Below are 21,475 nucleotides of genomic sequence, written 5' to 3'. Positions count from 1 at the left end.
ACTGAAAGAGGGGCTAGTTTCAGGCCTAATCCATGTGTGTATGCTTTCTCTGAGGACGTCGAGGAGCCCATGCAAGTGGGTCTTTTCCGGCTGTCCCCTGAGGAGAGAACCAGAAGGCTAAATTTAGGGCTCTGCTTATACTGTAGCGGCAAGGAACATGTTGCGCGCAGCTGCCCAAATAAACAGGGAAACGCTCTGACCAAGTGAATTGTGAGGGGGTTCACTTTGGTCTGCAGTTAGTCTCTTCACATGATTCCTTGTTAGTTCCCGCCGAAATTTCTTCAGGAAGACAGAGTTCTTTTGTTTCAGCGTTTATTGATAGCGGAGCTGCCGGTAACTTTATGGATCTTGCTTGGACTCAGGCTCTGGGAGTTCCGCAGCTTCAACTAGATAGACCGATTACTATGTGCGGACTAGACGGTGTCCCGCTCTCTAACGGGGTAATTACCCATCAGACCCCACCAGTACAATTGACAGTGGGGTCGTTACATTCTGAGAGGATTGAATTCCTTCTCACCCATTGTCCGGCCGTGCCTGTAGTCTTAGGTCACCCCTGGCTCGCCCTCCATAATCCAACCATAGATTGGCAATCTGGGGAAATTTCACGGTGGGGTTCCAACTGTGCTATGGGATGTATTTCTCGTCTGGTCCGGGTCGCGGCGCCACTTCGGAACTCATACCTTTGGTATACCAGGACTACGCAGATGTGTTCTCCAAGGGTAATGCTGATATCCTTCCACCCGACCGGTCTTATGACTGCACCATTGACCTCGTTCCTGGTGCCACGCTACCAAAAGGGAGACTTTGGTGGTCATTCAGAGTTGTTCGCTCGTTGCCGATTTTCGCTATATTGCGATTAGTCGCTTACTGCGCATGCGCAAGGTTCGCAGAGCGCATGCGGTTAGTTATTTTACACAAAAGTTAGGTATTTTACTCACGGCATAACGAGGATTTTTCATCGTTCTGGTGATCGTAGTGTGATTGACAGGAAGTGGGTGTTTCTGGGCGGAAACTGGCCGTTTTCTGGGCGTGTTTGAAAAAACGCTGGCGTTTCTGGGAAAAACGCGGGAGTGTCTGAAGAAACGGGGGAGTGTCTGGGCGAACGCTGGGTGTGTTTGTGACGTCAAACCAGGAACGAAACTGACTGAACTGATCGCAATGGCTGAGTAAGTCTGGAGCTACTCAGAAACTGCTAAGAAATTTCTATTCGCAATTCTGCTAATCTTTCGTTCGCAATTCTGCTAAGCTAAGATACACTCCCAGAGGGCGGCGGCTTAGCGTGTGCAATGCTGCTAAAAGCAGCTAGCGAGCGAACAACTCGGAATGAGGGCCTTTATGCACTATCTGGCCCCGAGGACTAAGGCCATGGATGATTATGTGCAGGAAAGCTTAAAAAAGGGGTTTATTAGGCCCTCGAAATCCCCTTTGAGTTCAGGGTTCTTCTTTGTTGAAAAGAAAGACGGATCTCTAAGGCCGTGCATAGACTACCGGGCCCTGAATAAAATTTCTGTTAAAAACACTTACCCCTTACCTTTAATTTCGGTATTGTTTGATCAACTCCGCACCGCAGTCATTTTTTCTAAGATTGATCTTAGAGGAGCGTATAACCTCATCCGAATAAGATCTGGGGATGAGTAGAAGACGGCTTTTAGTACTCAGTCCGGACATTACGAATATCTTGTGATGCCGTTCGGTCTATCTAACGCTCCTGCGGTGTTTCAGGTTCTTATAAACGATGTCCTCCGTGACTTTCTAGGAAAGTTCGTGGTTGTTTATTTGGATGACATTTTCATTTATTCTGAGTCTCCGGAACAGCATGTTGTCCATGTGCGGCAAGTGCTTCAAAAGTTACGGGAGTACCATTTGTATGCCAAATTGGAGAAATGTGATTTCCACATTACTGAGGTGTCCTTTTTAGGATATCTTATTTCTCCAGAGGGGTTTTTTATGGAACCTAAGAAGCTCCAGGCTATCTTAAGTTGGGCTCAACCCACTAACTTGAAGGCTATTCAGAGATTTTTGGGTTTTGCGAATTATTATAGACTTTTTATTCATGCCTTTTCCGAATTGGTTGCTCCTATTGTGGCATTAACAAGAAAGGGAGCTGATCCTTCTAACTGGTCGCCTCAAGCCAAGTCTGCCTTCTAGGCTCTGAAACAGGCCTTTGTCTCGGCTCCTGTCCTCAGACACCCTAACCCTGATCTTCCTTTTATCATCGAGGTAGACGCCTCTGAGGTTGGAGTGGGAGCCATCCTATCTCAAGAAGACCCCAAGTCTCTGGTGCTACACAGTTGTGCTTTCATGTCCAAGAAATTCTCTTCTGCAGAATCAAACTATGATGTTGGTAATCGGGAATTGTTGGCAGTCAAATGGGCCTTTGAGGAGTGGAGGCACTGGCTTGAGGGAGCTAAGCATACCATTACGGTATTCACGGACCACAAGAATTTACAGTATATTGGGGGTAATTCTGAGTTGATCGCAGCAGCAAGTTTGTTAGCAATTGGGCAAAACCATGTGTGCTGCAGGGGGGGCAGATATAACATTTGCAGAGAAAGTTAGATTTGGGTGGGTTATTTTGTTTCTGTGCAGGGTAAATACTGGCTGCTTTATTTTTACACTGCAATTTAGATTTCAGTTTGAACACATCCCACCCAAATCTAACTCTCTCTGCACATGTTATATCTGCCCCCCCTACAGTGCACATGGTTTTGCCCAACTGCTAAAAAAATTCCTGCTGCGATCAACGTGGAATTACCCCCATTTAGTCAGCTAAACTGCTTAATTCTCGGCAGGTGCGCTGGGCGCTGTTCTTTACACGGTTCAAGTTCATCATCACCTACAGGCCTGGTTCGAAGAACACCAAGGCCGATGCCCTGTCACGCTGTTTTCTTCCTGCTCACAATAACCACTCTTCCACAACTCCCATTATTCCAACATCCTTTATTCAGACCGGCCTCGCACAGGATTTGCTCACACAGCTAGTCCAGGTTCAGCAGCAGGCTCCCAGTAATACGCCTGTTGGTCGTCTCTTTGTTCCTGAGTTCTTGAGAGGCAGTGTCCTCACAGAGTTTCATGATAATAAGGTTGCTGGCCATCCTGGTGTTGCTAAAACCTTAGAGTTAATTTCTCACTTGGTGTGATGATCTAATCTTTCTAAGGATGTTAGGGCATTTGTTCTCTCCTGTCAAAATTGTGCTAGGCACAAAGTGTCCCGGTCCCTGCCCGTCGGGCAGCTCATGCCTCTAGCTGTTCCACTCAGGCCATGGTCACACATTTCCATGGATTTTGTGGTGGATCTTCCTCTTTCATCTGGGTTTCAGGTGATTTGGGTAGTCGTGGACCGTTTTAGCAAGATGGCTCACTTCGTTGCTTTACCCCGATTACCGTCCGCTCAAGTTTTGGCAGTCTTGTTCCTCCGCCATGTTTTCAGGCTTCATGGATTACCCGTGGATATTGTCTCAGACCGGGGACCGCAGTTTATTGCCCGTTTTTGGAAGCTTTTTTGTGCCTCATTAAACATGAAACTCAGTTTAACCTCAGGATACCATTCACAGTCCAACGGGCAGACGGAATGTGTGAATCAATCACTGAAGAAATATCTGCGTCTTTATACTACCAAGCTTCAGAACGATTGGTCAGATTATCTTCCCCTGGCCGAGTTTGCTTACAATAACGCCTGTCATTCATCCACCAAGGTGTCTCCGTTCTATTCGGTCCTGGGCTTTCATCCTAGAGCCAATTCTTTTACTCCTAATTATCCATCTTCTTCCTTGGCCTTAACCTCCCGTCTCAGAGCTATTTGGAAGAAGGTACACCATGCTCTTAAGAAAGCTGCCTTCCGGGAGAATTTTTTTTTCGGATAGGTTCCGACGCCCATGCACCTTTAAGGTAAGAGATAAGGTGTGGTTGTCAACCCACAACATCAAGCTCCGACAGATTGGGACCTAGATTTATCGGACCATTTCTTATTATCAAAATGATCAATCAAGTGGCTTTTCGGCTACAGTTGCCAAACTCACTTAAAATCTCCAACACCTTTCATTGTTCTCTGTTTAAACCATATGTTCTTTCCAGGAAATTTCCTCGGAAAATTTTCCGGGGTAGACCTCCGGTGAATGTTCAGGGTCAACAAGAATTCCTAGTGGAGAAGGTGTTGGATTCTAAATTTTCTCGTGGTCTGCTGTATTTTCTGGTCCATTGGAAGGGGTACGGCCCAGAGGAGAGATCTTGGGTCCTGGACAAAGATTTGCATGCCCCTAGGCTAAAGAAGATGTTCTTTTGGGAATTTCCCCATAAACCCGGGTGTATAGGTTCCTTAACCCCTCCTCAAGGGGGGGGGGTACTGTTAGGTGCAGTGGGTCTCACCGGTGCCCGGCCGTTGCTAGGCAACGGGGCTGGCGCGTCACGTCCGCCACGCCTCCTGCTGGTCCCCGCACAGCACCTGGCAACGGGAGGACGCTGCGCGCAGAGAGCCGCCGCGTCCTTGGCAACGCGGACGCCAGAGGCGGACAGCGTTCCCCGTTGCCATGCAATTTCTAATCCATCTGGCAGATCTGAGTCGTGCAGCAGGGCAGCTGCACGACATCACCAATTAGGTTCTCTGCAGCGATTGGAGGAAATCCCTGTTATATTCTCCTTCAGTGCCTGACACAGACGCCGGTGACAGCTTCTGGTGAGCTGCTTCCTGCCCTAGAGCATTCCTGTCCTGAAATCCTGTGATCCTGTCAACCTTTGATCCAGTAGTCCCGAGTCCTGGTGTCCGGAAGCCTGTTATTGGAATCCTTCAAGCTTTCCAGTCCTCTGAGCCAGTGCCTGCGGCCTCGGGGTTCCTATTTACCTGCGTGTATCTACACCGGTGTCGCGAGTAGCGGCTTTGCCGCACCTTACGGCCTTGGCCGTATCTTTCTCTTTATTTTGCCCTGGTGTTTTCTGCGGAGGTCTCCGCTTTAGCTGTCCTCGCCGGTATACGATGGTGTCGTGTAGGCGTGTGGACAGCGTGGCCTTTTGTTGCAATTTGTCTTGGCGGCCGCACCACTCATACTTTTTGTTAGAGTTCTGTAGTTGCCCCTAACTCGGTGTTTTTGTTTTTAGTTAGAGGTTCCTCTTGTTCTCACCCCGTCTCAGTTTATGCCTTGTCTCCAACTAAGACTGGGGGGCATCGGAGTTGGGCAGACCTAATCCACCCTTCAAACGCACCTGCCGTGGGCCCAAGCAAACATAGTCTCAGGAGTAGACTGACCACGTGGGTGAGACAACGGAGTCAGGGTTCCTTAGGGGTTGCTGCTGAACTTCGTCCTAACTACAGCATCACGTTCCTGTGCTTGGGGCTTATCCACTCAGTGTCTTACGTTCCAAGCACAGTGAACGTAACATTAGGGTGGTTGGTGTCACTTGTTTATATCTGTCCCGATGTAACATTGGTTCCTATAAAACACCTTGTCTATGATGTAAGATAAAATTTTTTTATACTGTACACTTTTTTACTGGATGTTATAAATAAACATCGGATGTTCTATTAATCAAAGGCCCTGTGCCATATTTTGGGTGTCTATGTATATGGTATAGGTATATATCTGATATCTATCCTCCGGAGGTGCGGCACTCGAGGCGCAATGACCATAAATAACAGAAAATTGTCATCAACGTTTCAGTTTATCATAACTGCCGGGTGGTTGGACAACGGGAGGCGCGGGCAGTCAGTGCATGCTATCCTCCAGTATAATTACTCCATACTGGAGGATAACACACCTCCCTCTCAAACCTGTTTATGTAGTGTTTCATTGTGGATTTTTTTACAATGTTGTGGATCAATTGAGGAATTATTAAAACATTTTATTACTCACCTGACAGATTCATGTGCATATATTACTGGAGAGGATAGAAAGAAACCTTGAAGGGCACGCGAGAAAGAACTAACATGTAAGTGTGTTTCATATGAATCCGTGGGGAGTGTCTGAAATTAAGGTCCCGTTCCACTATAAAGATACCTTGATGTACACTCGAGACAGACAGTTAATGTAAGTGTCTTTCTGATAAGGAGAGACAAGAACACTGCTATTTTGGGGACATACACATCCTTTCCAGCAGAAGAATAATACATCTACACTTTATTGTGGAGTACTTTATTATGGAAAAAAGGATTGCAGGACTCTTTTCAGCGCGAGTTGTCAGCACACTTTTCTTTTCTTTGTCTAACGTTGAAGCCTAAAGGGTGTGCTTCACATGCTGACGACCTGCTGCTGAAGCTAAAAGAGGAAGCGCAAAGCTGGTTTGTATTTGTTACTATTTTATGCTAGTCAGTGCATTGCAGCAGTGGCGGCACTATACGCAGCGGCTGAAGGTGATCGCGGGGGTTGGAGGAGCAGCCTGCCGAGGGAGCCAGCAGAGTTTTCGCCGGCCACTCAAATACGGCGCCTGGGGCACATGACCCCTTATCCCCCCCCCCCTAGTTGTTGTATGTTTCTCCTGGTCAGGGTCTGAGGGTCACTACTAGATCACTCCACTCCTGTGGCACTCAGAACTCCTTTCAGAGACTGGAAGAACAGGCCACTAGTACTAATTGCACGAGGGTCATTTGATAAATGTGGTAAAAGATCAAGTTAAACACATTTTTTTGGGGGGGAAAAAATCGCCTTTATTCTCAACATAGTCCTCCCTCTACGGCGATATATTTGGTCCAGCGTCGGAAAATAGGATGTCTCAAAACCTGCAAAATACTTATTGATGGCAGCAATGACTTCCTCATTTGACCAGAATTTCTTCCAACCGAACAAGTAGTCAATTAGGATAATTCCATGGGAATCCCAAAAAACAGTGTCCATATCCTTTCCAGCCGACAAACTAGTCTTTGCCTTCTTCGGCGCACTTCCACCAGGCAATGCCTACTGTTTTGACTGCTTCTTCGAATCAGGAGTGCAGTGGTGGATCCAAGTTTCATTCACAGTTACGAATAGACAAAAAATCCTGCGGACTGCGCTTAAATATCGCCGAACACTGCATTGAAACGTCCTTACGCATGCGTTTTTGATCAAGAGTCAGCAATCACCGCAGCCATCATACACACAGCTTTTTCATGTACAATTTTCCATGCAGAATGTTATGCACTTGTTCTGTCGAGATGCCTATGGCCTCAGCAATCTCATGCATCTTCACTCGGTGATCTACCATAACAATACCATGGATTTTTCCCACCATATCCGACATGGTGATCTCAACTGGGCATCCAGAGCGCACTTCGACTTGAGTGCAGATTGGGTTTAAATTTGTTTATCCAGAAATAGACGGTCTATTACACAGGAGCAGAGTCCCTATGAACTGTGCGTTATTCCTTATTGATGTTTAGGGGACCTTCACCCCTTCCTCAGGACATGTCCTGAGGAAAGGGTCAAGGTCTTCAAAGGGGTAAAGGTCCTCAAAACGTCAATATGCAATAAAGCATGGTTTATAAACCCTGTCCTGGGAACCATTGCTTTGCTAGGCTTGTGAAAACAGCATTGGTTATTTGTGTCTCGATGGGCTGGTGGTAGGTAAAGGCCCCGCTATTCTAATCCTAACATGCCTTAAAGACTTTTTTTCTTAGTGGCTGAAGCCAAAGGGGGGTATCCTATTAGCCACAGTAAATGACAGCGGCTCATGGATCCCCCAGGGGCTATCCAATTAGCCCTGCCCGCCGTCAATTATCGAGGATCAAGCTTTGCGTGCCCTATCAGCCCCATTTTTCTGCGATAACACATGGGTCAGGGAACTTGTCCCAGATCACATGTGCTATCGCCGGAAAATGGGTCATTTACCGCACAGTAAAAATGGGCTGTAATTGGATAGCCCAATATTACTATCGGGACGAAAATCCCATTTTTGCCATGCAGTAAATTAATGCCAGCAATAGGATTAGATACTGCCCATAATGTTTTAAAAATGGCAATATGAGTTTTTTATGTTAATCAACTGCAACAGCTACAAATTGTTCAGGAAAAAAAACAAAAACAAAAAACCCCAATGTATATCAAATTCTGCTAAAGGTTGCATTATATAAAGGGCCTTAAGTATTAGACCAGCAGGGTGGGTCAATAAGCTCTTATCTGTCAAGAACAATAATGTTCCTATGAAAGCAAAGTGGGATATTTGATGGGGCCAATTATGTCTCACAAGGCATTAAATTATATGTTTCGATGAAGTCTGTGAGGCAATACCGTATTAAATGTACAGAAGGTATAATATAGTCTGACACCTAATGGCTCTGCAAATTAACATTAAGCTACAAACAGCAATCGGACACATACTGTACTCTAGTCTGGGAGAGATAAATGTCAGCGAATACTAATAAAGCAATTACATTAGACTTTTTATTTCAAGCATAAACATTGTTTAAAAACTGAAAACAAAAATGCATAAAATCTTGCTAGAAGGTTATGTTCATTTCTCTGCCGCTGATAAAATGAATACCAATTTTATGCCTATCTGTACTGGGGGCTTGTGACAGCCGCTGGAATCCCGGCGATTGGACTGGTCATTAGGAGTTTACTGCATTGCTGCAGATCCTAAAATGTAATTATGCTAATGAATACACAATTCTTACACTTAGAGCCGGCCATAGGCATAGGCAAACTAGGCAATTGCCTAGGGCATTTGATATGCCTAGGGGCATCAGCAGCTTCTGCTGATTAAAATGATATGCGGCATGCCTATATTCTGTGTGTAGCATGTCATATGCAGATACAGCCGCCACAGTCTCAGACAGTATATAGGCATGCTGCATATCATTTTAATCAGCAGAAGCTGATTGTGCATCCTAGCCACATAACAATGCAAATAAGATGCATTTTCATACAAAAGGTGCCCAATGTTAGCATTGAGGCAAGATATATGAGGACACATCTGTATCAAAGCAGAGGCAGAGGTCACAGTGTTAGTGGCAGTGTGAGTGCTGTGTGCATGTGAGTGGGTTGGTTGTGCAGTAGTGTTTGGAATATGTGTAAGGGGCACTGTGTGTGTCATTATGTGTATAAGGGCATTAATAATGTGCGGCATATGTGTAACAGGGTACTACTGTATGTGTGTCATTATGTGTATAGGGGCACTAATAATGTGCAGCAAATGTGTAGGGGGCACTACGTGTGTCATTATGTGTATAAGGGCATTAATAATGTGCGGCATATGTGTAAGGGACATTATGTGTAAAAGGTTGTCATAATGTGTAAGGCGCATTATGTTTATAAGGACATTAATAATGTGTCTCATACTGTATATGTAAAGGGCATTACTCTGTGGCATTATGTGTATAAGGTGCTCTACCATGTGGCGTTGAGTATAGAAAGGGCACTACTGTGTCGTCTAATGTGAATAAAGAGCAATAGGGTGTGGTGTAATGTGAATAAGGAGCAATTCAGTGTGATGTAATGTGAATAAGGGTCTCTACTGTGAGGAGTAACTTTTATAAGGTAAAGTGATACTACTGTGGGATGTAATATGAATTATGGACACTATCGCATGATCAAATGTGAATAAAGTTGCAGTACTGTGTGGCGTAATTGGAACTGGGGTTACTATAGTGTGGCCATGCCTCTTGCCAGCAAAAACACACCCCTTTTTGGGCTGAGCGCCAAATGTGTGAACTGTTCCTATTTAAAATATAGGGGGCAGTGGCGGAACTAGCGAGCGGTGGGCCTAGGTGCGACAAAATGCTTTCTGCCCCCCCCCCACACACACACACACGCGCAAAAATACATAGTGGCGTGGCTGCGTGGGGAAGGGGTGTGGCACAAAATAATACCAATTCATAAAACGGTGCACAGTAGTCTCCATTCTTCAAATTACGCCGCACAGTAGCACCATTACACCAGGTAGAGACCCTTTTACACCTTACAGCGAACAGATTCCTCTTCTTACACATTACGGCAGACAGCGTGCACTTTTTACACATAACGGCAGACAGCGTCCCCTTTTTACACGTAGCGGCAGACAGCGTACACTTTTTACACATAACGGCAGACAGCGTGCCCTTGTTAAACATAGCGGCAGACAGCGTACACTTTTTACACATAACGGCAGACAGCGTGCCCTTGTTAAACATAGCGGCAGACAGCGTGCCCTTGTTACACATTACGGCAGACAGTGTCCCCCTTTTTACACATTACGGCAGGCAGATTCCCCCTTTTTACACATAGCGGCAGGCAGATTCCCCAGTTTTACACATTGCGGCAGGCAGATTCCCCCTTTTTACACATTGCGGCAGGCAGATTCCCCCTTTTTACACATTGCGGCAGGCAGTCCCCCATTTTTACACATGGCAGGCAGGCAGAAAGAAAGAAAGAAAGAAAGAAAGAAAGAAAGAAAGAAAGAATTATACTTACCCTCTCCGCTGGCTCAGGCTCCTTGGTGCACCTTCTCACGATTCCCGGGCAGTAGAGAAGGAGGAGGAGGGACGTGGAGGAGGGAGCCGCAGCAGCGCTTTGTTACTGGTGGAGACGCTGCTGCTGCTGCCCCTCTGCTTCTCGGAAGACAGCCTATAGTGAAGCAGAGGGGCAGCAGCAGCAGCAGCGCCTCCACCAGCGCTGCTGCGGCTCCCTCCTTCACCTCCCTCCTCCTCCTTCCCCCGTCCGTGCCGCTGCTCCTCTCCTCTCCGGGCGGCTGTGCGCTGCGGGCAGCGGTTGCCCGCAGCACACAGCGGCATGTAATGAGTCAGTTTGACTCATTACATGCTTGGGCCCCTGGACAGAGGCGGGCCCCAGTGCAACGCACTGCTTGCACTGCCGGTAGTTCCGCCTCTGATAGGGGGTACAAACACCAAAATAAGGACTGCTATGGGTGAGGGGTGATGGTGCTGGGAAAGAGGTGCAAGGTCAGGGGCGGAACCAGTGGTGGTGCTAGGGGGCATCAGCCAAAATCTTGCCTAGGGCCTCATATTGGTTAGGGCCGGCTCTGCTTACACTCGCCTGTAATACTGTATTTTGGAAATGAAAAATAAATAAATAAAACTATATAAAGTAATCTTAATCAGACCACATATTAAACCCTTAATGACGTGGCATGAAGATTTTTTATAACTTTCTTTCCGGAATGTTCACAATTTTCAAAGCAGGAATCAAAGTAGGAACAACTCTGTATGTGTGTGTGCGTGTGCGGGGGAGGGTGGGAATAATAGTATAAATACTTATCTAGATCACATAAGGAAAAAACAGCAGAGTAAGACAAAATAATTGTTATTTTATCATTATTTGTATTAACAAATGCATACCCTCCAACATTTTACACATAAAATTGGTTCAAATTAGGAAAGAGGGCGTGGCCACAGGTAAAGGGGGCGTGCCCATGCCCCTTTTCCTATACTTTCAATGGAAAAATGGAGAGTCAAAAATCGGTACAGACCACAGAAAAAAGGTAGTGCACCTGCCAAAAATGTACAGTTGGAGGGTATGAAAATGTTAGAGGTATACTACAATGCAGATAAAGCAGTAAGGCAGAAAGATAAGATTTCACAATAAGCTATATCTAAGTTCTGTGGGTACGATATATTATTATCTGCAGTGCTCAGCTGAGCATTAGCGCAATTTCCAGCTTTGTACATTAGCACTTGCTACGCTAATTAATCTTTGCCCTGGGCAGCTCTGTGGAGTGTGAGCAGTGGCAAAACTCACAAGGGCAATGGAAGAATTTGCTTCCAGGCACCTTATTTGGTTGCTTGTTTGGAGGGGTGATAGTGGGACCACTCCTTTGGATTTTCACAGTTGTCCACATGACTACAGAGGTGCACTTTGCAAGGGGAGTTAAAAGGAAGGGAGGAGCGGGTACAAGGTACCTGCACCTCTGTAGCAGTGATGTGCGGTGAGGTCATAGGCTGGGGAGGCACTGATATATATATCATCAATGAAAAACCCAGCACAGTGGCCGCCTGTCTCACCTGCGTGTCAGGGACAATGCCGCTGCTGCTAGCTGGGAGGGTGTAAGGAAGGGAAGAGCGCTGTCCTCCGTCGCACGCACCACAGCACCAATGCCTTCAGGACCACCGCTGCTGTAGAAGCTAGGGAGGGAGAGCTTCAGCGCGAGTCACCGCCGGGTCCCGCCACCGCTTCCGCCCACCGCATATGGGTGATTGGACAGCGGATCCAGTGCTGTTTAATCACAGCTGCCTCGCTGACATGGGAGTGGTATCCCTGCCAACGAGGCACTTGTAGAAGTGCCGCTTTCACCATTTGTTTTAATGGGCTTTAACAGCCCAAGTGCAATGCCCCGCCCCCCACTTAATCCCGTTCCCACTGCCAACGGGAGGCACTGCTATCAGTGCCTCCCAAACCAATTTAAGATACTAAAATGATTAGCATAATATAAAGATGATACTTATAACACAAAATATATATTATTTTAATCATCAGTGACAAGGGAGGCACGTCCCTGCTCTGTAGGGGTGAGAGTGCAGGGGAAAGCACCTTTACTTTGTGTTCCCTCCTGATGCCCACCTTAAGAATGTACATGATGGGTGTAAATGCACAGCCTCCAGTGGACACACCAGTACCCAGGCCCACCCGATGTCTCGGAGATCCTGCACACTGCACCTCCCCCTCCGACTGCAACTCTGCTGCGCATACCTTTACTTATCCCAATTGCACGGCACCACATAAATGCAGGTAAATAACATGTAGGAGACAGAAGAATGGTGACGTGACTGCAGAAGACCTTGCTTTCAGGATGTGAGACAAGGAATTAACAATGCATCATTATAGTTTACCATGCTCAGAATAACCTGCATATAATCAACTGAAAGGAATTTAATTTCCACACTGTTGTGTGTGTGTGTGTGTGTGTGTGTGTGTGTGTGTGTCTACTACAGCACATAGTATGAGACAGTGGTATTTTATTTTATTGACATCTACTGTGGCCCAACCAATGTCCCATGTTGTTCATGTATTGAGAATATAATGGTTGTTATTATGCATGCTTGTTCTGTCTAGTTATTAAAGGGACCTAAAAGTATATTTACGGCATATCTCCCAAATGCACCCATTTTTGGGGGGTACCTGCAAATATCAAGTATCCCAAAGATGTAACAAGGAGGTAGATATCAGACATTTCCATCAGGAACAGCAGCCTCCATGTAGGGGTGGATTAACAGAGGAGGGGGTTCATGTGCAGGCTCTGGTCGGGCCCCTTCCTCTCTTTGGCGCAGTAGACTCTGAATACTCCGGGGCCTAGTGAAAGCTGTCTTTTTCTATGGATTTCCACTTTGGGTTTAAGTATCCTTTGGACATTTTAGTAGGGTACCACAGCACACATCTCAGTTATCTAATGTAGCCCCCCATGTGTCGGTCCCTGGAGAAATCCTCCTAGGTTTCCATCTTACGCCAGAGCATTGCTCAGAACTGGAGGCACTACAAGTTGTCAGTTAGTATTGCATTATGGTCCTGCTACTTAAATAGTCCCCTCACTGCCATGTAGACTAAGTAGAACGCCCACACACCAAACACAGAAGATGTAAACTGCAGCTAATTGTCGGCACTGACCAATTCAATCGTCGGCCACCCCATTGATAATTACCAGAAGGTGCACTGTTCCTTGCATACTCATGAGATGCAAGGAACAGTCAGCATAAAGTTGCACCTCTGGTAAATAACGCTTGGGGAAACCTATTACATTCTACATTTTACCAGATGCTTAATGCATGGGAAAAGGCTTAAACAATTGAATAGCTGTGGATGTTAAATTCAGCGTTTTCCCTGCACTGTAAAACTCCTGCTTAATTGGATGTGCCCCATAGATTTGACGCAGTCAGACACACTGCTTGTCCGTGCAATTCCATTTTCAGTCATGATTCAAAATTGCAGCATATCCCTGAGGCTGGTAATCATGGAGGAGCTCTTACCCACACTGCTTAACACTGCATCTGAGCTTTACTGTTTTAATTATAATTAACAAATGCACATTGCCATAGAAACACAGGCTATTTTGTAGTGTCCAAATTAATCACCGGTGCTTCTTTTAGAAAATATCATTACTAGTAAAGTATGGAATGTTTGTCCATTTCTATTTATTCATCAACTGCTAAATGTGAAATTCTAGCAAAATATTAAACAAATCCATCTTTTAGGAAAATAAAATACAGATGAAATTATAAGTGATAGAAAATGTACCTGCAGTATCTGAGCTGTTGGCAGTTCCAGCAGAAGACACTGGTTCCTGCTGAGGTATAGAGGAACTTGAGGAGCGCTGACTTGCAATTAATAATCTGCCCTTCGTCGCTGGTAATCTGGAGACAGCCCCCAATCCAAGCTGTGGTCTCAGGATCATGGTGGATCTGTAGAAGCTGGGTGGGACTTCGTAATGAGGAAACGTGGAGGAACAGAAGTCATCTTTTCTCTGCCGTTCACCTGTCTGCAAACAAATAGAGAATAGCAAACTATTATCTGTCCAAACATTAAAAAAGTACACTTCAAAGAAAATTACATTTTATACAGTATGTCCTAGAAGCAAAACACAACAGAGCAGGAGACTGAGAATTGCTGAGACAGTTTCTTACATTGCTACTCTAGATTAAATATCACACTGTCTACACTACAGTACGTTGGTACGGTCACTCTGGGAACGTACTCCCAAATGACAGAGGCTTCAAACAATAATAAAAAAAAATAAAAAAAAGTAATACTGCAGAAGGTCGGTGTATGTTAAGGTAAATTGAAGTAAGACCTAATGGAATAAACTAGACATACATCCAGCAGGCCTATATATACAGTGGGTTCACTACGGCTGGCCGGCGGTCGGGCTCCCGGCGCCCAGCATACCGGCGCCGGGAGCCCGACCGCCGGCTGACCGACAGTGTGGCGAGCGCAAATGAGCCCCTTGCGGGCTCGCTGCGCTCGCCACGCTACGGGCACGGTGGCGCGCTACGCGCGCCACACTATTTTATTCTCCCTCTATGGGGGTCGTGGACCCCCACGAGGGAAAATAAGTGTCGGTATGCCGGCGGTCGGGCTCCCGGCGCCGGTATACTGAGCGCCGGGAGCCCGACCGTCGGCATACAGAATGCCACCCTATACAGTATTTATTATAATTTCTTATACACACTGTAAGACCCAAAAATCTGTATTTTTTAAACTATGGGGTTTTTTTTGTTGTTTTTTTTTATTTTGTGACTGAATATGGAACTGGAAGCTTCCATATTCAGAAGGTGATTTCTCACCCTGGGACTGCCAGTCCAGACTGCAATTAGCAGATAAAGAGCTTGCAATGGAAAGCTACTCCCCTACTATAGTGGCAGTCCTAGCTGGGTACTAAGGGCTGCAGCCAGTGCACTCCCTAGAAGCCTGGGCTGTTGGTCAATGTGTGTGCATGAGCGGGAACATGCGTACAAGCCAGGTGCACATTTTAAAGCAGCAGAGTCTGGGCAGAACAGCAGACCCACTGGGACAGGTAGGAGCCTCCGCTATAGGCAACTGCTGGCCTGGCAAAGGTGAGATAAAATAGCCCAAAAAAAGGATTTTCTATTGCTGTAACAGGACGTCTTACAAAATAGACTCTTACTGCCATATCAATCTATTTTCGATGGCTAAGATATACTGTACCAGATTTTGGAGAAGGGCACTATAACTGCATGGGTCAAATGTTTTCTCTTATTTCCTTAACTTCAAAACATTTTGAAACAAGTGGCAAATAAAAAAGTTATTCCTATAAAAACATAAGGTTGTTGTGTTGAACCCTATTTATATGACAACAGAGTGATTACATTTTTACGTAAAAAGGCTTCTCTATACAGAAATTGAAAACATATTAAATAAACATTAAACGTATCCTAAACTCGAGACCATAGAGGTCTCGGGGGTCATTCTGACCCGATCGCACGCTGCAGTTTATCGCAGCGGTGCGATCGGGTCAGAACTGCGCATCCGCCGGCCCGGATTGACAGGCAGAGGCGGTCGCCGGGAGGGGGGGTGGAACAGCAGTGTTTGGCCGCTGTTTCGTGGGCGCGGTCTGGCCAACGCAGACGTGGCCAGACCGAATGGGGGGCGGGCTGCAGTGGCTGCGTGACGTCACATGCAACTGCTGCGGGCCAGGGAGCGATGAGTAGTTCCCGGCCAGCACGCTAAAGCTGCGCTGGTCGGAAGCTACTCTTGAAGTGCGAAGGCATCGCTGCTGTGCGATGCCTTTGCACTTCTGCAGGGGGTGGGGGCGGCACTGACATGCGGGGCGGACTAGCCTTGTGCTGGGCGTTCTCTCGCATGTCAGTGTGAATGATATTAGCTGTGCTAAATTTAGCACAGCTACGATCAACTCGGAATGACCCCCCTCATTTGGTAATACAACAGAACGAATATAATACATGGGTTCAATTTCTCTTTGAATAGTTTAATAAATAATAGAATGGAGCCATTTCACACATAGTACAATTTTATTACATTTATTCCTTATTTTTCACATCTATTTTTTAATTCAATTTTGGCTTTTTATAAAATTGGTGAACTAATAAAAGTTATATTTTAAATCTATGAAAATGATATCGTGCACCACGTATTGGACATTTCTTTCTTCTCTTAGTCATTCTTCAAAATATTTTACAGATTCTTATAAGCATTAACTTAAGGTGGGTACACACTAGTAGATATATCTGCAGATCAATTGATCTGCAGATACAGGTTGAGTATTTCATATCCAAATATTCCAAAATACGGAATATTCCAAAATACAGACTTTTTTGAGTGAGAGTGAGATAGTGAATTTTTTTTTTACTGATGCCTCAATGTACACAAACTTTGTTTAATACACAAGGTTATTAATAATATTGTAATAAATGACCTTCAGGCTGTGTATATAAGGTGTATATGAAACATACATGAACTGTGTGAATGTACACACACTTTGTTTAATGCACAAAGTAATAAAAAATATTTGCTAAAATCACCTTCGGGCTATGTGTATAAGGTGTATATGTAACATAAATGCATTCTGTGCTTAGATTTAGGTCCCATCACCATGATATCTCATTATGGTATCTAATTATTCCAAAATACGGAAAAATCCCATATCCAAAATACCTCTGGTCCCAAGCATTTTGGATAAGGGATACTCAACCTGTATATCTATGGACGGATCGGGCAGTGTGTTCAGCATACACATACACACTGCCCGATCCGTCGGGGACTGACGTCATGAACTGGGCGGGCGTGTACACACGCCCGCCCAGATCAGCTGTCAATCACCGCCGGCCGCCGCAGCATGTGTACGGGCGGTCGGCCGACCGCCCCGTACACACACAGCGACGCGCCAATATATCGGTAGATATATTGGCCGTCGGCTGTGCTGCGCGGCCGACGCGATACGTCTGTGAACGACGGAGTTCACAGACGTATCGGCCGTACACACTGGCCGACACGCCCGCAATATATCGGCCGTTCAAGAGAACGGCCGATAAATCGACCAGTGTGTACGGGCCTTTAGGGTGTGTACTACACCATCCGGCATTAACCCCATACATACCTGGCTGCACCTGGAGATACAATTTAACCCTGTGTTATGCAACTCCTGCTTTCTACCGGTTAATAAACCAATGCCTGTTAAAGTTATCTGCTTGTGGAATGACCTCCATCACACACCACTGCCACCTATTAACATCATAGGATTTGCCATAATTTCTATATTTATATTAACGGATTATAATCAGAACTGCAGTATTTAAACAATGACACCGATGTTTTTCTTTTTGTAATTTCAAACACTACCTTTTTCCAGCCTGAAGATGTCACTACTGTTGTTTTCTATGGATGGCTATTGTCAGCACTACAACTCCCAGAAGCAATAAACACGGAGATTGTGTCTACAAAATGTTTTGAACTCCATAGAACAAATGCACAGTACAAGAGATATTTTGGCAGTATATTAATGATGAGATGTGTTCATCGGCTCTGACAATGTTCTGCCTCTGACAAACAATTCATATCCAAGCAGTTTGTTTACTGACCTTTAGCAAACGCAACTCCAGAATGAAACTGCACTGCGATTATAAAATAGCAAAAACACATTTATCTACCTCAAAATTAGTATTTTGGGCAACAAATCTCTGGTACTGTACAGAATAACACATCACCTGCACTCTGCCTGCTCTATAATACAAACACCACATGACTGTAAAGCAGTATTCCCAGTTATATCTTTAAGTCTCGTGGACCTGCGCCTTTCTCTTCAGCTGGGCACACACTGGCCGATATATTGGCTGTTCGATCGATATCGCAAGCCCATCGGAGGGTGTATATATACCCATGATATGTCTGTGAATGACAACATTCACAGACATATCACGTTGCTTGTGCAGCACAGCTGATGGGTGTTATATCTTCAGACAGTATATCAGGGCATATGGCTGTGCGTATGGGTGGTCCACCGACCACCCATACACTTCCTGCGGGGGGCCGAAGTCAAAGCTGGGCGAACAAATTCAAATGCCCGCCCGGCTGGGTGTCCAGACCGACACATGGAGCAGCGAATCGGTAAATGTGTACACTTACCTGGATCAGATGCTCAGCCGGCGAGACGGCGGGTCTGCCGACGTATCAGTCAGGTGTATACCCAGCCTTAGTGTGTATCCAGCTGTGTGCAGTTCCTGGAGCCCCGCTCCGGGCAAGCTTCATGGAAGTGAAAATTGAACAAGCTACCAGAATTGTGGTTTCCAGAGTGAATTATTACTTAAGGCCCATACGCACTGGGCGATGTTGAGCTGAAAGCAGCTGACTTTTGGCGTGTTGAGCTGCTTTCAGCTTAAAGCCGCCCAGTGTGTATGCCCAAACGATGAGTGGTGAGCGCAGATGCACACTCCCGCTTCATCGCCAGCGGCCGCCGTTCATCTGCTGGTATTACCAGTAGATGAACGGCGGGGTGAGCGGCTTTCCATAGCGTCCTGCTATGGAAAGCCGTTCACCCTCGCTAACATCGCTGGTCAGCGGGGAAAAGCGCTCAGTGTGTATGCACTCAGTGATTTTCAGCCCAGCGATCATCGCTGTTCATACACCCTGGGCAAAAACGCCCAGTGTCTATGGACCTTTACTGTATCTATGCCATACTTGCCAAACAGATCTTACCACATCTGCACTTACCTCCATTATCTAACTGTTACGATGTGTAAATTCTAAAATAAAGAAAGGAGAGTCTAAGGGTTGAATTCAGTCGCACGCGATGCTGATATTCATGAAATTCAGTGGGTTTCTGCTACGGTGCATGCGCAAGAAGCCCTAGGAACTCTTACAGGCGACCTGTAGGTGGCCATTCAGAAGCATGGAGATGGAGAGAGAATTGACAGCATAGGAAAGGAATGAGTTAAACATCTTGTGAGGGGTGGACCTAGCTGGAAGGAAAGTACAGCCCTTTGGGAAAAGGGGAGGGTTAGTATATATAGGGAAGGACAGACATCTTGTCTCTCTCTTGTTGGTGAAATTGCCTTATTGAGTTGGGTGAGTGCTGCATAGCAGGCTTCCCAATTGTAATTGTTGTTTCCCATTTAATTTAGACTGCGAGCTCTCCCCTGCATTGCAAGGTGATTCTCCTTTAGATCACCTCAGCCTTCTCTTGTGCCCGCCCTCGTCGTTCCGCCGGTATCCCAGCCCGGCACCGCGCACCTGGCGGTGGGGCTGGGCCCGGGGAAGGGGTGGAGGCCCCAGGGGACGGGGCCCCGTCCCCTGGGGCCTCCACAGGCTCGGGTGGTAGGCCGGAGGTTCGGGCAGGCCGCCCGGAGGTGGGAGGGCACAGCCCTCACCTCCGAGCGCGGCATATGAGGTGTGGGTGTCGGGCGTTCGCTGGCAGGTGAGGGCGCGCATGCGCCCGTCGGTGTAGCCGCTCTCGGCTTCCTTTATGTCCCTCTCGCAGTGTGGAGGGGCCAGGCAGGAGACGGCTGAGAGCCGCGCGAGGTCTGTCACTGGGCCTCGCGCGGCGGTTAAACAGTGCATGCAGCCGGGAGCTCGCGGGCGGTCAAGCGGCGGGTCGCGCGCACGAGAGGCGCGCGCACCCATGCTCGCTTCCGGCGGCACCGTTCGCGCACGAGTGCGCGCAGCGGCGCCACCAGCCTCCCTTTCTCCCCAACTCGCTTCCCTGCAGCCGGAGTCCGGCGGGGGGCGGGGGAGGGAGGGGAGGCAGCCCCCCCCCCGCATGTTGGCATAGGCAGTACCCAAGAGGCCTGTGTGGGCGGGCAGCAGGTACAAGTGGGGGGGCGGAGTATTTCAAAGAGAATTAGCGGGGCAAAGAGTCGGGGAGCGCACATGAGGTGCGCGCGAGCCCGTGCTCACGACGGTGGCGCCGTTCTCGCTCGTGCGCGCGCAGCAGCGCCGCACGTCTCTCTGTCCCCTCAGGGCACTCCCCTAGAGCAGGAATCCAGCGGCTCGTGGGGGGACAGGGAATGGGTTAGCGGCCGCAGGGCTGCTGCGGCCGCTAACCGGTCTCGCCGCAGCTCCCTCCCAGCGGGCGGAGTGGCTCCGGTTTGCGGGGGGAGGGGCGAGCGTAGCTTCAGGAAGCGAGGGCACCTACTGCCAGCCCTCCGATAGAGGCGAAGTTTGGGGGGGGGATGGGTTCGCCATAGTTCAGGGGCGCACTCCTTTTCCCCGCCGAGGAAGACGGGACGGCAGGCGTCGGGGTCCCAGGTTCCGTTTGTCGGGGGTAGCTGCAAGCTCTAGCACGCCGGCAGTGGCAGGTGCGTCCGGTGTGCGGGCGGCGCAGCGGGTTGCCCGCGCCTGCAGGGAGCTCTGGGCGGGCGATGCGGACCTTGATCATTGTCCCGGACGGGTCGGGCAGGGATGCGCGGCAGATACGCCCTCCTCACGAGTTGCTCGGCATACACCGTGAGTGCCTTCTGGGTCCTTCGCTCCTTTCTCTGCTGCAGGGGATCGCGGTGAAGTGGAGATGGCGGAGTCCGAAGAAGACGACGTCGGTTTTGCCACGCCGAAGGATACCGTGTCGGGGCAGTCGGCGATATCAGGTGAGGTGGTACGGTCGGTATCGGACTCCTACACGAGCTCTAGTCCTCGTAGTTCTGCTTCTTCCTCCTCTTCGGCTTCTCTGTCGTCGCCGGCGTCTGACGTTAGTATTACGACTGGGGCGAAGAAGCGGGCGACGAAATTCGCCAAGCGGCCGGCGGGACGGCAGAAGAGGCGGAGGATGCGCAGACGGCTGAGCGAGGAAGCTCGCAGGGCTAAGAAACGCCGTGATTTCCCCGGGGGTTCGCTGCGACTACACGGCAGTTATGCGTGGGCTGAAGGATAGCTGCCGTAGGTAGATTTACGGGGATTTTGTTTTGTGTTTGTTTTGGCAAAGGATGCGAAGAGGGAGTATAGGGCGGCGGCAGCAAAGACGGGCAGCGGGGTCTTCGCGGCTTGTTACCTGGGGTATAGACCGGACGAGTGCATGAACATAGTTTGGTACCTGCATCTCATACACGGCATGCATCGCACATCTTCGGGCTCCGAGTGGCGTCGATATGTCCAGGAATTCAGGGAGAAGCAGGACGGGTTGCAAGTCA

General features: G+C 47.7%; 1 protein-coding gene across 6 annotated transcripts in view; it reads right to left on the bottom strand.

Moving 5' to 3' along the window:
• The window catches only part of MTUS2 (microtubule associated scaffold protein 2), a 1,049,445-nt gene that overhangs the window by 610,929 nt on the left and 417,041 nt on the right, over positions 1-21,475 (bottom strand). For all 6 annotated transcript variants that reach the window (XM_063951742.1, XM_063951738.1, XM_063951743.1 and 3 more), the window contains one exon: positions 14,121-14,361. In XM_063951742.1, the coding sequence (XP_063807812.1) occupies positions 14,121-14,361 (241 nt within the window). The remainder of the gene's footprint in view (positions 1-14,120; positions 14,362-21,475) is intronic.

The sequence above is a fragment of the Pseudophryne corroboree genome, chromosome 2 (genome assembly GCF_028390025.1).
Source record: "Pseudophryne corroboree isolate aPseCor3 chromosome 2, aPseCor3.hap2, whole genome shotgun sequence".
Classification (NCBI taxonomy): Eukaryota; Metazoa; Chordata; class Amphibia; order Anura; family Myobatrachidae; genus Pseudophryne; species Pseudophryne corroboree.
This window is presented reverse-complemented; position numbering and strand designations above follow the sequence as displayed.